At 39.9% G+C, this 17,473-nt stretch overlaps 2 protein-coding genes across 5 annotated transcripts in view; both read left to right on the forward strand.

The window, feature by feature from the left end:
* The window catches only part of kifap3b (kinesin-associated protein 3b), a 28,941-nt gene extending 16,047 nt beyond the window's left edge, over window positions 1–12,894 (forward strand). For 2 of the 4 annotated variants that reach the window (XM_017491475.3, XM_053687219.1), the window contains 8 exons: window positions 287–399; window positions 1,050–1,215; window positions 1,358–1,483; window positions 2,899–2,997; window positions 3,119–3,204; window positions 5,791–5,962; window positions 6,269–6,335; window positions 10,319–12,894. In XM_017491475.3, the coding sequence (XP_017346964.1) occupies window positions 287–399; window positions 1,050–1,215; window positions 1,358–1,483; window positions 2,899–2,997; window positions 3,119–3,204; window positions 5,791–5,962; window positions 6,269–6,335; window positions 10,319–10,397 (908 nt within the window). In that variant the 3' untranslated portion in view covers window positions 10,398–12,894. Of the gene's footprint in view, window positions 1–286; window positions 400–1,049; window positions 1,216–1,357; window positions 1,484–2,898; window positions 2,998–3,118; window positions 3,205–5,642; window positions 5,688–5,790; window positions 5,963–6,268; window positions 6,336–10,318 lie in introns of those variants that run through there. The other 2 variants (XM_047161372.2, XM_053687220.1) reach the window with 2 other exon arrangements.
* Window positions 12,895–14,330: 1,436 nt separating this feature from the next.
* On the forward strand, window positions 14,331–17,080 carry lypc (ly6 domain containing, pigment cell). The gene is made up of 3 exons (XM_047161346.2): window positions 14,331–14,860; window positions 15,305–15,430; window positions 16,540–17,080. The coding sequence occupies exons 1-3, from the start codon at window positions 14,809–14,811 to the stop codon at window positions 16,746–16,748; spliced, it is 387 nt and encodes a 128-aa protein (XP_047017302.1). The 5' UTR covers window positions 14,331–14,808; the 3' UTR covers window positions 16,749–17,080.
* The last annotated feature ends 393 nt before the right edge of the window (window positions 17,081–17,473 follow it).

The following is a 17,473-nucleotide window of genomic DNA, read 5'->3' on the forward strand; positions in this document are numbered from 1 at the left end:
GACACACAGGCCATGCCTCTTTTATTAAATTAAGACACACATGCCACCCCTCCTTGATTGAAATAAAGACACAGAAGTCAGTCCTCTTTCATTAAGATTAACAGACACACACAGGCCACGCCTCCTTCATTAAGATTAACAGACACACACAGGCCACGCCTCCTCGTCTTCCCCTCTCTCTTGTCAGGCAGATTAACTCGAGCCAGGTGTTTGTGTACAGAATATGATGGTGGGTCAAAAATGTAATTGTTTATCACATGAAACTTGTTTTTGAACATATTTTTAGGAAACGGTCTGAAGATGCTGATGAAGAGGGCGCTGAAGTTTAAAGACCCGCTGCTTATGAAGATGATCAGGAACATCTCACAGCACGACGGGCCGCTCAAACAGCTGTTCCTGGTGAGTCGTGTCCCATTAATCCGACTGGCTGCCTCCTGCTGAGCAAAGCACACATCGTATGTTCATGTTATATATCCGATATCAACACCGGTATCTGTGATAGAAACGTCATTAATAAAAAATGATTCATTAGAAAACCTGAACTGAAATCAGAATAGATTTTTAATGCTAAAAAAAAGGAATTTTCCACAATGCAGCGTCATTTCATATTTTGTTAACATCTGTGTATTAAAGGAGGTGTGGCCTCTATGCCCTCTAGTTCCTTTGGAAGGGTGTGGCCTCTGGGCCTGTGATGTTTCATTAAAGGGGGCGTGGTCTCTATGCCCCCTAGTTCCACTTAAGGGGTGTGGCTGTGAGGTTTCATTAAAATGGGCATGGCCTCTATGCATTTTTGCTCCATTGAAGGGGCATGGCCTCTCTACCTAGCAGTCCCAGTGAGAGAGACATGGTCTTTTTGCCTGTCAATCACGATGAAATAGGTGTGGCCTCAGGGCTTGTCAATTCCATTGAAGGAGGCGTGGCCTCTGTGCCTGTCAGTTTTATTGAAGTTTTATGAACCCTTTTTTTTTTTTTTAAACAATTAATGATCTTTTAAAGAATATTTATAAAACAGCGTGGTCGTGAATTTGCGTTCGTTTCCTTTGCTGCAGGATTATGTGGGTGATTTGGCAGCTCAGATCAGCCCTGAAGAAGACGAGGAGTTTGTGATCGAGTGTTTGGGCACGTTGGCGAACCTCACCATCCCTGACCTGGACTGGGAGTTGCTGCTCCGCGAATACAACCTCGTCCCGTACCTCAAAGAGCGCCTCAAACCTGGTAACACTCACCTCTTGTCCCTGTGTATGTGTGTATGTGCGTGTTAGCTGTTGTATGAGTGTTATGGGCATGTTTGAGCAGTTTACTGGTTCACCCAAGTCCCCAGGCCTGACCTTTGACCTTTGTCCTCTGTGTGTTTTAGGCTCAGCAGAGGACGACCTGATCCTGGAGGTGGTTATACTGATCGGTACTGTGTCCATGGACGATTCCTGTGCTGCCATGTTGGCCAAATCTGGCATCATTCCTGCTCTTATAGAGCTTCTTAACGGTAAGAAACACATCTGTCCAGCTTGTATATATCAGGTTCCATCTTTTATTGTCTCATAGTATGTTTATTTACGATAAAGGCTAGTGACAGGCAAAGGTAGACAGTTCAACTGAATTACATCACTGTTAACTCCACCCTTTAATTGACTTTATTAAATCTTTTTTTTAAATTAAAAGAATAATAAGTCAAATTCACTCCAAATCTTTGAGTCTCAGTGAAGAAGGCGTGGCCTCCACACAAAGCGAATCGTTTGTTGAATTAGAATCAAGCTCTGCAGTACTGACTCCGATTCTGTTATGCTGGAGCAGAACCGTGTACTGTATTGAAGCATTGTGAGTTAGTCTGTTCTGGGTGATTTAATCAGCATCGTTGTATTGAATCGTAAAATAAGATCGTATGCAGCATTATACAGTAGCACACACACCACCGGTCAAAAGTTTGTGGACACTCGACTGAAGTGTTTCTCGGGCTCTTAAAAACCTTTTGATCTGAAGGTGTATGATTAAATATGAATCAAAAATATAACCGTGCCGACATGTTCATTTCTTTCATTAGAAATATTTCCGAAAAGCAGTCGATAAGCGTCCAGCGTAGGTGGGAACTCCTTTAATACTGTCTTAAAAAGCATCTCAGGGAAATCGGTTGAGAAAACGGTCGAGAAAACGCCAATAATACATTTCTGGAAATTCTAGGCGAATAGGGCGTCGACTTTGAAGATGCAAAAATACGAAATTATTTAGATTTATTTTGGATTTTTTTTTTTTTTTTTTTATCACAGCATGATTCCCATAGTTTATTCCCATTTGTGTTACTCCAGAGTTTTGATGACTTTTGACCGTTAGTGTAGATATCAGGTGATTCGGACGTTCGGAAGAGCTAGAACGTCCTGGGGGGGGGCGTATTAAAAAAACCCCAAAAAAAACACGCTATATGCAGCTGCTGCTCACAATAACCGAAGGCTGATTAAACCTGGCTTCCTCACGACGCTTTATCAGTGGGAGGTCGTGCTGAAATATGGCCCGGTTGTCTTGGTGTGGTTAATGTCTCGGGGATTAGACTGCTCAGGATCAACATGAAAACGCGGTGCTTTTAATAATCAAGAGGACAGAGAGGAAAGATCTGCACTGTTTCAGAGGAGACAGTGATCTCGTCTCTCAATCGAGGCTTCTCACGAGAGCCCTACTGCACGAGGGCGTCGCTTTTAATAACGTCAGCTTACACGAGGCCGCATGTGTGATTTCTCTCTCTCTCTGTGCGTGTCTGTGTGTGTGATCATAGCTAATTGCTACGTACTGACATCACGCTATTTTATAATGCTGAATGATGAGACACTGTGTTTGTAATGCAGTCTCTACACAATGTTCTTATTCATTATATATATAGGGCGTGTGTGTGTGTGTGTTTCCTTTTTACAGCCCAGCAGGAAGATGATGAGTTTGTGTGCCAGATTGTGTATGTTTTCTATCAGATGGTTTTCCACCAGGCCACCAGAGATGTCATTATTAAAGACACCCGTATCCTTTTTTTCCGAATGTTATACGTATATGAAAAAGGATGTTTAACGCCGACGGTAGATTCGATTTAAGCCCCGCCCCTTTCCGTCGTGTGCTCCGGTTCCTGAACGCGCTCTCTCAGAGGCTCCGGCGTACCTCATCGACCTCATGCACGACAAAAACGCAGAGATCAGGAAAGTGTGCGACAACACGCTGGACATCATCGCGGTACGTCCACGCTGCACGCCGACACGCCACTACAATACACTACACGTCATCCTGCAGAGGAAGTGTGTGTGTGTGTGTGTGTGTGTGTTACAAAGTTCACATGTAAAATATTGACACACAGATATGGAATGAAAAATAATTAGGATGCCTTTTAGTCAGCTGGAATTTGCCTTAAGAAAACTTCCAAAAAAAAAAAAAAAAAAAAGAATTGCTATAGGGAGGTTTTTTCTTTTTGACAATGGATGATTTGCAAAAGGAAAAAAGCCAAAGTGGTGTAGGAGTTTTTTAAAATCAGCTTGATCTGATCTTTTTTTAAGTAAATAAAAAAATATGTTTAAAAAAATTGGTAAAGGGAGGGTGTTTTTTTAAAATTACAATATATCCATCCATCCATTTTCTATACCGCTTATCCTACTATGTCACGGGGAATCTGGAGCCTATCCCAGGGAGCATGGGGCACAAGGCGGGGTACACCCTGGACAGGGTGCCAATCCATCGCAGGGCACAATCACATACACACTCACACACCCATTCATACACCATGGACACTGTGGACATGCCAATCAGCCTACCATGCATGTCTTTGAACTGGAGTAGCCGGAGCAAACTCTACACACATATAGGGCAGCGGTGGGAATCGAACCCCCAACACCTGGAGCTGTTTACAATACATTCATTTATACATTTACAATAAACAAATTGTTAAATTTACCATAAGCATACAAAACGAATGGGTCAATGAATAGATGAATAAATTAATGAATGGGTGAATAAGTGTATGAATGGGTGAATGAATGAGTGAATGGTGAATGAATGGGTGAATAAGTGTATGAATGAGTGAATAAGTGAATGAATGGGTGAATGAATGAGTGAATGGTGAATGAATGGGTGAATGAATGGGTGAATAAGTGTATGAATGAGTGAATAAGTGAATGAATGGGTAAATAAATGAGTGAATGGGTAAATGAATGGGTGAATGGATGGATGAATGAATGGGTGAATGGGTGAATGAATAGGTGAATAAATGAATGAATTGGTGAATGAATGGGTGAATGGGTGGGTGAATAAATGAATGAATGGGTGAATGGATGGATTAATAAATGAATGAATGGGTGGGTGAATGAATGAATGGATGGGTGAATCCGTGGGTGAATAAATGAATGAATGGGCAAATGGATGGATGAATGAATGAATGGGTGGATGGATGAATGAATGAATGGGTGGATGGATGAATGAATGAATGGGTGAATGGATTGATGAATAAATGAATGAATGGGTGAATGGGTGGGTGAATAAATGAATGAATGGGTGAATGGGTGGGTGAATGAATGAATGAATGGGTGAATGGATGGATGAATGAATGGGTGAATGGGTGGATGAATGGGTGGGTGAATGAATGAATGAATGGGTAAATGGATGGATGAATGAATGGGTGGATGAATGAATGGGTGAATGAATGGGTGAATGAATGGGTGAATGGGTGGATGAATGAATGGGTGAATGGGTGGGTGAATGGGTGGGTGAATAAATGAATGAAAGGGTGAATGGATGGGTGAATGAATGAATGGGTGGGTGAATAAATGAATGAATGGGTGAATGGATGAATGAATGAATGGGTGAATGGATGGGTGAATGAATGAATGGGTGGGTGAATAAATGAATGAATGGGTGAATGGATGAATGAATGAATGGGTGGATGGATGGATGAATGAATGGATGAATGGGTGGGTGAATGAATGAATGGATGAATGAATGAATGGGTGGATGAATGAATGGATGGGTGAATAAATGAATGGATGAATGAATGAATGGGTGAGTGGGTGGGTACAGGTGCAGTAATACGCCTGCAGTTGAGTGGAACTGTAGCTGTGAGGATTATCGGCGTGAGCAGGGCGTGTTTGAGAGCTGCACTCGTTAAAGGAAGTGTTCTTTAGACTTTATTAAGTCGCTCGTTAAGTTCCTCTGCCACATGAAAGGGACTGTGGGGGTCTGGTTTGTGTGTGTGTGTGTGTACAGGAGTATGATGAACAGTGGGGTTGTGTTTACTGTGTGTGTGTGTGTGTGTGTGTGTGTGTGTGTACAGGAGTATGATGAACAGTGGGGTTGTGTTTAATGTGTGTGTGTGTGTGTGTGTATGTACAGGAGTATGATGAACAGTGGGGTTGTGTTTAATGCGTGTGTGTGTGTGTGTGTGTGTGTGTGTGTGTGTGTGTGTGTGTGTGTGTGTGTACGTGTGTACAGGAGTATGATGAACCGTGGGGTTGTGTTTAATGTGTGTGTGTGTGTAAGAGTATGATGAACAGTGGGGTTGTGTTTAATTCGTGTGTGTGTGTGTGTGTGTGTGTATAGGAGTATGATGAACCGTGGGGTTGTGTTTAATGCGGGTGTGTGTGTGTGTGTGTGTGTGTGTGTGTGTGTATGTGTGTGCGTGTGTACAGGAGTACGATGAACAGTGGGGTTGTGTTTAATGTGTGTGTGTGTGTGTCTGTGTGTGTGTGTGTGTGTGTGTACAGGAGTACGATGAACAGTGGGGTTGTGTTTAATGCGTGTGTGTGTGCGCGTGTGTGTGTGTGTGTGTGTGTACAGGAGTACGATGAACAGTGGGGTTGTAAGATCCAGTGTGAGAAGTTCCGCTGGTTTAACTCTCAGTGGTTGGAGATGGTGGAGAGCCGAGAGACGGAGACGGAGACGGAGCCAGAGCCATTCCTCTACGGAGACACAGAGACGCTGGAACCACCGGACCTGTTCTACAGCGCGGGTCAGAACACACACACACACATACACACACACTCACACATAGACACATATACACACACACAAACATGTGTGTATGTGTATACGTGTATATGTGTATATGTGTGTGTGTGTGTGTATGTGTATACGTATATATGTGTGTGTGTGTGTGTGTGTGTGTGTGTATGTATACGTGTGTATGTGTTTGTGTGTGTGTGTGTGTGTGTGTGTGTGTGTATGTATACGTGTGTATGTGTTTGTGTGTGTGTGTGTGTATGTTTATGGGTGTGTGTATGTGTGTGTATGTGTTTGTGCGTGTGTGTGATCACAGATGGAATGCCTCCTGATGCAGGTCTGAGTCCGGACCCGTACACTCAGTATGGAGACTTCAGCGCATGGTGAGTTAGACGCAGTTTACCATCATCCATCCATCACAACTTAACACACACACACACACACACACACACACACACACACACACATAATTTATAATGAGATTTTGTCAGTTTTTATGAGAGAACTGTTTGAGAGCGTTCTGTCATATCCGGCTTTACTGTATTATGAAAATAAATACAGTTAAAATCCCACCTGAGTTCCTCCTCACACACACAAGATACCCCCTCCACCTCCTTCATCCCTCTCCATCTCCATCACTCCTCACTCACACACACAAGATACCCCCTCCACCTCCTTCATCCATCTCCATCTCCATCACTCCTCACTCACACACACAAGATACCCCCTCCACCTCCTTCATCCCTCTCCATCTCCATCACTCCTCACTCACACACACAAGATACCCCCTCCACCTCCTTCATCCCTCTCCATCTCCATCACTCCTCACTCACACACACAAGATACCCCCTCCACCCCCTTATTCCATCTCCATCTCCATCTCCATCACCCCTCACACACACACACAAGATACCCCCTCCACCTCCTTCATCCCTCTCCATCTCCATCACTCCTCACTCACCCACACAAGATACCCCCTCCACCTCCTTCATCCCTCTCCATCTCCATCACTCCTCACTCACCCACACAAGATACCCCCTCCACCTCCTTCATCCCTCTCCATCTCCATCACTCCTCACTCACACACACAAGATACCCCCTCCACCCCCTTATTCCATCTCCATCACTCCTCACTCACACACACAAGATACCCCCTCCACCTCCTTCATCCCTCTCCATCACTCCTCACTCACACACACAAGATACCCCCTGCACCCCCTCCATCCCTCTCCATCTCCATCACCCCTCCTCACGCACACAAGATACCCCCTCCACCCCATTCATCCATCACTCCTTCTCAGACTTATGCAGAGCCGAGGTGAGAAAACAAACAGCTCTCGCGCTGATAACACACTCTCGCAGCTCTCGCTCTGATAATACACACTCTCAGCTCTCGCTCTGATAGCACACTTGCAGCTCTCGCGCTGATAACACACTCAAGCAAGCTCTTGCTCTGATAACACACTCACAGCTCTCGTGCTGATAGCACACACTCGCAGCTCTTGCACTGCTAACACACACTTTCAGCTCTCGCTCTGATAACACACTCTCGCAGCTCTCGCTCTGATAACCCACTCTCGCAGCTCTCGCTCTGATAACCCACTCTCGCAGCTCTCGCTCTGACAACACACTCGCAGAAGCGTGTTATCTCACGGAATCGAATTGCTTTCTCGTTCTCCTTCGATCGGAAACGGATCGAGAGCGCTTCGCGCCGGCGCTCTCGGGGTCGTTTTCTTTCACCTCCTTCCGATTGTCAGGATAAACTCTTTATACGGGAAGTCGATCTTTAAGTAAAAATAATAATAATCCTAGTGAAATATCCTGGACGCTTATTCGACTCTTCCCGTCATATCGATGCTGAAAATGCGATGTGCGGCCGTTACAAGTAACGCGTGAAATATTCCATATATCTCGTGAACTCCGTGCACTCACTCGTCCGACCCGGGTTTCGTTTTCCCGAGCTGCGAGTTTACAGCACACGCGTTTATAACCCTGTAACCTACATATCGTGCATCGTAGAAATGCCAAGTGTCGGGATTTTGTAATACCGCCTACTCCTCGATGACTAACGGTACACGACTGAGGTTCTGAAAAAGTACCCCGAGGTATGAATCTCTCTTTCTTGGAGAGAGAGAGAGAGAGAGAGAGAGAGAGAGAGAGAAGAAACGCACCTCTTATGTGTGCACACATGACCGTGTGTTCTTTCTAGTCCCAAATCACTTCCAGTAATCAGTTACAGAAACCCACCTTTGGTGGGTTTCTGTAACTGATTACTGGAAGTGATTCGGGACTAGAAAGAACACACGGTCTCATGCGCACACATACGAGCAACCCAAACAGCTCATATTTTTAAATACAGACCGTGTGTATAAGTGTATAAACATCCCAGAGTTTCACCGCGTGCCAACAGCTCTGTCTGGATTCCGACAGCAGGGGCGTCGCCCGACCCCGGTACATGTCAACAGCGAATATTTTCCCTTAAAATACATATCGATTTAGTTGTTTTGTTTTTTTCTCCCCCTGAGTAGCAAACAACCTTGCTATTGTATCCATCGTCAGGCCTGGTTTATACACGACGCGTGACTTCGCGTGCACATGCAGAAGCAGCTCCGTTGTCCACACGCTCGCATCCGAGGGATTAAAAGCCCACAGAGGCGAAACATGCCGGTCGGCTTTCACGCACGCCCATCTCTCTTTCAAAAGTTTTCCCCGCGGCCGTCGCGGTTGTCGTCGTGACTCTGTAACATTCAAACGTACTTGCTAATCGAGAAAATCCAATTACACCTGATTGTACTGGTTTAGAATCGCACGTGCGTACGTATGCAATTTGACGTCGCGTGGTGCTTTACTCCCCTGGTGGTTTGAGGTGGTATTACACTGAGTAGCGTTAATTAAAAAAAATTATTTGATAATACAAGGTGCTTAAATCAGAACTCGGAGTCACGTCGTATTTTGGCCTCTGCACGTTCCGAGCTACAAAGTCGGAAAACACCACGGACGCCTGCTGTGAGCGGCCATATTGATTTGATGTCGCTTGCTGAACTCGGGGTTGACGTGATCGTCCCGACTTCCCGAGTAGGAATTCTGAGCCGAGGGAGCGTTTTCTTTGGGTTTTCCCAACTCCGATGTTACAGTTACAGTCTTTAGTTGAAGCAGCTGCCATCCAGAGTTCCCGAGTAGGAATTCCGAGTCGAAAGAACGTTTGCTTTGGGTTTTCCCACCTTGGATGTTACAGTTACAGGCTTTAGTCGGACGCAGCAGCCGTCCCGAGTTCCCGAGTAGGAATTCCGAGTCGAAAGAACGTTTGCTTTGGGTTTTCCCGCCTTGGATGTTACAGTTACAGTCTTTAGTCGGACGCAGCAGCCGTCCCGAGTTCCCGAGTAGGAATTCCTAGTCGAGGTGGCGTATTCTTCGGCTTTTATTCCTACTTGGAGGTCGGAAATTACGAGTTACGACTCGGATTGAGTACACGTAGTGCTGTAACCCGTCTCTGATAAATGCCAGACCTTTGGCGATTACAATACACAGTAAAACGCTCCTGTGTCCATAAAATGAAAATGAGCACCAGGTGTACTTTTCAGTGCTCCTTCACATCACTGTCTCGTATAGAATTTTGTTTATTGGAATTATTCCAGTTGTCTGATACAAATTACTGTAATGGTTCATGTCTAGGGGTCTAACACAGGAATCCTGGCTTCAAGAACATCTCTTTAAACATTGATTTGTTTAACGTTTATATTTACAAATCATTTTGGCTTAGGGCACAAAAGTCTTCTTCTTCTTTTTAAATTAATGATGATTATTATTATTATTATTATTATTTTAAGGCAACGCCCCTGTCTGAAAGTAGCTGTGACTTCTCGAGTGAATTAGAAACCATGAAAAACACCCTCAGTGTTCCTCTGTACAGTGAAATAGTTCTGTTAAAGTGATAGTGTGGCTAAAGATGATGCACACAATTGAAAAGTGGGATTAAACTGGTGTTTGTGAACGTTTTGTTAGGCACATGCTGCTCTTAGAGCTCTGAAATAACATCAACTTTCCATCAAGCGTACGGTCGGGTTTGTGGTTTTAGCGCTTAAGGACAGCATTGCACTTTTATTACACTGCATTTTTGCTCATTTTTTATGAAATCTTTTTTAAAGAAATCTTTTTTAACTGTTGTTTTTTAAATAATAATATCGTCTATTTAGTACTTCATGCTGAACTGGTTCATCAGTTTAGTCCTCAGTTTAATAGAACCAGCTGTTTCTGGCACTCTGATATAAAATCCAGTTAATAGAAGTACAGTAAAAGATCTCCATCTAGTGACCGTATGCATGTATGACATCCCGAATCTTATCTGTGGTAATCCGTCTCTCCACAGCAATGGATCAAACGGCCGCCCTGCCACCGCGTACGGGTTTCGCCCAGACGAGCTGTTCTACCACCAAGTCTCCAGCTAGAGGAACACAATCGCTGCTCATACCCGCAGTCCATTTCAACGCCACGCCGAGTCCAGAATAAGACGTCCATTTTAGGGATTTAAAATATACAGATTAAGAGGAATCCAGAATAAAAATATTCAGTTTAAAAGGAGTTCAGACTAAAACATTCAGATTATGATATCCAGATAAAGAAGAGTCCACATTAAGATATCTTGGTAAAAAAAAAAAAAAAAAAAAAGGAGTTCAGATTAAAACATCCAGATTGAGATTTTCAAATGAAAAAAAAAAAAAAAAAAAAAAAAAAGAGTTCAGAATAAAACGTCCAGATTAAGATGTCTGGATTATGAGAAATCCAGATTCACATATTCAAATTACAAAAGGAGTTCGGAATAAAATGTCCAGATTAAGATTATGAGAAATCCAGATTAACGTATTCAAATGAAAAAAAGGAGTTCATAATAAAACATCCAGATTAAGATATCCGGATTGTGAGAAATCCAGATTAACATAGTCAAAATAACTGGAGATTAAAACGTCCAGATTAAGAGGGGTTCCGATTAACCGATAAATCTTCCAGATAAGAGAAGTACAAATCAGTCCCAGTTAAGGCATTGAAAATACGAAAATCCCAATAAAAAATACTCGAAATTAGGATATACACGTTATGAAAAGACAAGATTGCAACATCTTTTTACAACAACAAAAAAATGATGAGATATCCAGATTTGTACAAATACCATTCTCCTCCTGCTTTTCGTGGTGAGCGTCACGGTGAGACTAGATTAAAATATTCAGATTAACAGGAGTCCAGATTGATGATGGAATGACCTCCAGATAAAAAGGTCCAAATTAGATGTCCAGATAAAAGAGCTACCTAATCAAAAAGATCCAGATTAGAACAAGGTCCAGATTAAAACATCCGAGGTTAAGAAAAAAATGGTCCAAACAGACCAAATTTCTCTTTTAATTTCTAGAAGTTTCTTCATCTGGAGCAGAGGTGTTCCCGAGCATCGCTGATGCGTGATCACGCTACGACCGTACGTACAGGGTCGGGCGTCACGCCGCCTTTTGGATTTAGCCTCGTTGATCATTTTTTCAGTGTAATGTTAGGTTATTTATATTATTTATATCAATTTTTGAACGTCACTTTAATTGATTATTGGTTTGAACTGACTGCACTTTAATTTTTATAACATTAATACCACTTTAAAACTCTTTATTCAGTACTTGAATATGTTCATATTTTTGGCCAGTGTGTTTAAAGAATCTCATTATGTTCATCTTGCCAGAATACTTCCGACATGCTAAACATTAATACACTCATAACTGCTAAAAGCCCTGCTAAAACAAATAAACAATAGAAACCCTCATAGAATTCGTAATGGTTTTAATGGGAATTGTGTTGGTTTTAATGGAAACTGTAATGGTCCTTGTGGGTCTCTCCTGGTAATCTGTTGCCTTCTATTGGTGGCATGTTATATCTAGTGGATACCTTTAAAGACCAATAATGGTAATGTTCATGGTTTAATGGTTGATGGTTTCTAATGGTATTTGTAGTGGAAACCATTAGAATTTCTGTGATGGGTTCTATTGTTTTTCAGCAGGGAGGTTAGTCATGAAATAAAACACACACACACACTGACTTTACCTAGACACACATCCTTCATCCTTGATGGCACTAAAATGTTCGTTTTTTAAATTCCGTGATAAAATCTGCGAAAGTAACGCTAGCTAGCTAGATAATTAGGTCATCTAACGTTAATGTCACCTCACTGGCGTTACACTACTAGCCAAGTTCACTAACAACCTAGCTAACATTAAACTATTTTATTGCGTAAATAAAAACAATTCATTTTAATGCTGAACTTTATATTGAGCCAAAGAAATGAGAATGAAGGCTAGTGCTGGTGCCATGCGATACAGTTTGTAATTTGCATGATCGAACTTAACCTAATCTCCACCATTACATGTCTCGGCAAAATCAAGTCATGATAAAATACCGAATTTGAAAAATCTTAACTGTAAACGCACTCTCACTCCACTATTTTTACCGTCCTGCCGTTCGTGTTTCATTATTAGCCTGGTGTATTAGCCTAGCATGTATAGATTAATTAAGATACCGAAAGCTGAACTTTCAGTATTTCAGATTACAGTGACTGACGACCTGAGCCATGTGCTTATACGATCTTTTTTGTAGCAGCAACGCAGCCTTTACGTCGATCTTCCACTCTTTGTACTAATAACTTTCTGTTTGGAAATGTTATCGCTTTTAAATGTAGCCTGCTTTCCCTATTTTTTTAGATAGCGAACGATACAAGTTTTCCATTATATATACTTAGAATTACAGCCTTTATTTTAGTAAATTGCTTTAGTGTTTTTAAAAAGCCATTACATTCCAACAGCTTAACGAAAGCAACCTAAAAACACATTACAGCTATAATGTAAATAATAAAGTCTCCCTGCACTGCAAAAGGAAAATGTGAAACATTAAATAAATCGATGTTCAACTAATCTACATGCAGCTTTCAGAGTTATTTCTTATGTAATGTTCTCTTCTACAGCAGATTGTTGATATTCCTGGGATTTAAGTCGCAGTTTAACCCTTTTGTGCACGGTATTTACACTCATGTACAGTCAATGTATGGCTATTTTAAGGAGATATATAAATCTGCTCCAAATCACCGGAGATCATTACTGTAATATAACGTAAATCATGATTTCTGTTGCTCTCTAGACCATTTGTTATTCTCGGTGCAGAGTCTCTTAGTATTATTATTATTACTAGTATTAATGAATGAATGAATGTTCCAGACTCCAATAAACGCCTTAGCTATTTTTACAACTAGATTTTTTATTTTATTTTATTTTTTTTTACTTCTGGCATCAACTGCATCGTCCAACAATCCTAAATGGTGTAAAATTTTGTGCATGCCAACAATATTGCTATATTCTGTATTTACAAAAAAACAACAACAACATTTACTAACATTTTGATCATCGGCATATTGACGACTATTGATTACGGATTGATTGACATATTGGTTTTTGACCTGAACCTCAACATTATACAGTATAAAGTTTTGTCCTTTTTTCTTATTTTTTCTAAGTACATGTACTTATAAAACTCAGCACATGTACAATCCAATTGACATTTTACGTGGATATTTCGACAGAGTAAAAATAAATAAATAAATAATTTGCGAGACAAAACCGTTTAATTTGGGAAAAATAACCTGTGCAGGTGTGTAAGTTTATAAGATTTATGCGCTGAAGGGTTAAAAAGGGACTTTACACAGCTTCTGAGAGAATTTCCGAGGTTTTTGAAAAACAGATATAAGATTATTAAGCCTTTAAGACATTTTTACTCAATTCAAGCTTGATTATTATTATTTTTATTCTATTGGCAAACAATATTGCTTGTTTTTAGAAAGAAGCTACATAATATCTTCCAATAGAATAAAACATTTGTAAGCTGGAAATGAGTGAACATACCTACATATATATATATAGTTATTAAACAGCAGTTTAATATTCAGTTAAATGATTTATAAAGATTTTGGCCTAAATCCTAACTGCAGTTTAAAACCTAGTATTTGCTGATCTGGTGTTTATTAGCCATAGATTCGTTTTTTTTATGGTGTTTTATCTAGGAATCAGTAAGCTATTTGTTATAGTGTGCACTCATAAGGCAACTTTTTATATATGTTTTCATTATTATTATTATTATTATTATTATTATTATTATTATTATTATTATTAAATCGGGCTATTAAATTGTGCTTGTAATTTTAAAACCTCAATAAAGCGTCAAGTTTTTACTGGTCTTAACGGTTAATTCATGCAGAACTGATGTCGCATGTTTAATCAAACGACCGTGTTCTTAATATATATATATATATATATATATATATATATATATATATATATATATATATATATATATATATGAAAAACGGCTCGTGGAACAGGATTTAGGATTCGAGCTCCGGCTGCGCTGTGTGTATTTCATAGGCAAATCATGTGTAATCAAATTACACAGCCTAACCTCATTCTCACTCTCATTCTCATTTCCAAATGATTTGAGACACATTGCTAGATATTTAACTTCAACTAAAGCAAGTATGTCTTTAGATAACGTACGTTTAGCTCTAATTTAAGATGATATCAAATGGAATGAATTTTGTGTTGCCTTGAATACAGCTGTAATATTTAATTTCCTGTCCCGAGATCAGATTAAATGATTTGTGCCCTGGGGTGCAGGACATTCTGGGTTTGTTAAGACTGTAAGATGAGACATTATGTACATAGCAGAAGTGTATAAAATATATAAAGTAGAGACTGGGATCTGGTTCCCAGGCTATAAGTAGTTTTTGAGGTGGGGAAAGAAAAAAAAACCCTCCTGAGATCATCAGAAACTTTAGTTGAAATAATGTCTCGTCTCTATGGGTCTCTTGTTTTATTCTGCTTTCTGCCATCTGTAGGTGAGTAACAAAAAAGGATGAAGATTGGGAAAAAATGTAATTTTACAAGTTGCTAGACCTGGGTTTTTAACCACAGTGTGTCCATTATACTGTGATGGAAATGTCAGTGTCACATTAAAAATAAAAGTAAATAATAAGGATAAATAACACATTGTTTACGAGTTAAAATTGTAATGGGGAAAAAATACAAAAATACTAAGCGCGTTAATATATTTTACAAACTGAAGAGTATCATGCTTTACTATTTCTTTTTAATACTAGCTTACTTCAGATGTCTGGGCAAAATAATAGGCACTTTAATGATTATTGTGAACGGAATAACCACTACAGTTAATTTAGTGAATTTTAGCATTAAAATCATATTCACTTATATTGAGTCATCTTGTGATTTTCTGGTCAATGGGTACTTTTAATGTCTTTTTTTTTTTTTAACACGTGTTGCAGTGCCTCTGTTCTGTTACAAGTGCATGGTTCCTGCTATCACACCTCTGCCTCTGGACTGTATCGGTATCCCTACACTTTGTCCTCCAGGACAGAGCTGTCTTTCCATCAAGGCCACTGCACAGAGAGGTAACGCCACACTACTACTGATTACCGCACTGATTTTATTTTCTTTTAAATGCTGGTTTCTGCTAATTTAAGTTTTAGTGTTTGCCGTCACCTCAAAAATCTCCGTGTGTGATGTAGACAGGCAACGCGCACCATAATGTACACTGCATTTTCTCTTTGGACAGCTTTATAAAGTTATATTTCTGCCCAAAACAATCAAATGAACGTTAAAGCAACATTGTGAATTTATTAATTATTAAATTAATCTCAAATGCAGTCATTATATTAAAATCCCAAATCCATATCTAATCTTTACAGTGAACAGTCACCAGCCTATCTGTAATTAAAAAGACAAAAAAAAAAAAAAAAAAGCTGGTCATATTACCAAGAAAGTCCTATACTGACTCGTACAATGCACTGACACTGGAGACTCCTTCCACAAGGTTTATATACAGTATATATAATATAAACATCTCTTTACTGAAAGTATCACGGTTACTATACACAAGTTTTTCTTATTATTATAAAGTACAATTGATTGATTGACATACTGACTTTTCGACCTGAAAATTAACATTATACAGTATAAAAGTTTGTCCTTTTGTTTTATTTATTATGTTTCTTTTTCCTACTCAGTACACGTACAATCCAATTTCACATTTTAATTAAATGACAACACCTTTTTAAAATCTGTTTATTATAAGGATTAGATTATGTGGCGCAGACTGCTTTACAAGTTCTTGTGAACAAGCTGTTACTATAGCAATGGTAACGTATTAGAAAGAGCGCACTAATACTGTATAAACTTGTGATTTGCCGCTGCACTGTCAGAGCTGCTGTTATAGAAAACTAAGCAACACTTTCGGACCAATCAGAATCCAGATTTCAACAGATCTGTGGAGTAACTAAATATACTGGCCAGGTCACATTTTTATATATATATATATATATATATATATATATAATTCTGATGCACCTTTCTAGAGTCTGTAAATACTCAGTCACACCAATGTTATCAAGCTATAAACAGTTGAACTGATTAATTTAAAGCCTTTCTAAGCAACATGGATCCACGATAAGATCCTATAGAAGTGTATAACATAATCAGATTGACATTTTTTTCTCCACAGGGAACGTTCAGGTGGTCCTACGTGAAAAGAGTTGTGGTCTCCCATCGGTTTGTGGGCTCTCCGGAAAGAAGTTTGTGATGGGTTTAAACTTCACCTTCACCAACGAGTGCTGCGATTCAAACCTGTGTAACGGAACTGCAGTCCCTCGGAGCGTCTTCTCCATCGGCACCCTGCTCTGTCTTCTTCTTCCATTTGTGTTTTTTGTCTAAAGGAATAATACTATTTCTGAGAAATAAGATCTGACGTTGGTACTTTTTTTTTCATACTAAGCACATGGATATCAAAGTATGGAAATTTACTGTTTCTTTAGTGAACACTTGAAATGCTGTTTGAAAAATTTAGTGGTTTTGCAAAAAGAATAAACTATTCAAACCTCTGAATTTTCTGCAGGCCTTGGGGCTATGATCATGAGCATCACTTACCTGATACTACCCTCTTGTGGTAAAATGTTGAAACATTGAAAACCTTAGGGAATGTCCTTTGTTTTGCCATGTTCTTTGTTTTCAGCTACCTTAAGATTGAGTAAATGCTGTTCCACAGACATGTATAGTGTGTACCGTGGTCATGACTAAAAAATACATTGAAGTAACATGTATAACAGTAGAAACATTATACTATAACTACAATCAATAGAATCTATCAATTATATATGAATTGTACTGCATCAATGTATTTTCTTGTGTGTCAATGACTTGGCCATCGTATTAGCTGTCCTGTATTTATGAGAACTTATACCACAGCTCTGTTGAGTTCTGTTTTGCTTTTTTCTTGTTTTGTTTTGTTTATGGAAGGAGTCTCCAGTGTCAGAGCTTTGTATCATTCAGAGGTAAAGCTACTGTATAACTTTAAGCTTAATCTTTTTGTCACATTGAGAGTGAGAGAGGGATGCTGGTGAGGGAATGACTGTTTATAGCTAGTATGTAAGTCAGAATAG

Source organism: Ictalurus punctatus, chromosome 17, assembly GCF_001660625.3.
Source record: "Ictalurus punctatus breed USDA103 chromosome 17, Coco_2.0, whole genome shotgun sequence".
NCBI lineage: Eukaryota > Metazoa > Chordata > Actinopteri > Siluriformes > Ictaluridae > Ictalurus > Ictalurus punctatus.

Excerpts from the sequence above, each read along its gene's own strand:
- lypc (XM_047161346.2), top strand. The coding sequence starts at position 14,809 with ATGTCTCGTCTCTATGGGTCTCTTGTTTTATTCTGCTTTCTGCCATCT. Across the intron at positions 14,861-15,304 it reads CTGCTTTCTGCCATCTGTAG|TGCCTCTGTTCTGTTACAAG; the intron begins GTGAGTAACAAA and ends CACGTGTTGCAG. Across the intron at positions 15,431-16,539 it reads CAAGGCCACTGCACAGAGAG|GGAACGTTCAGGTGGTCCTA; the intron begins GTAACGCCACAC and ends TTTTCTCCACAG.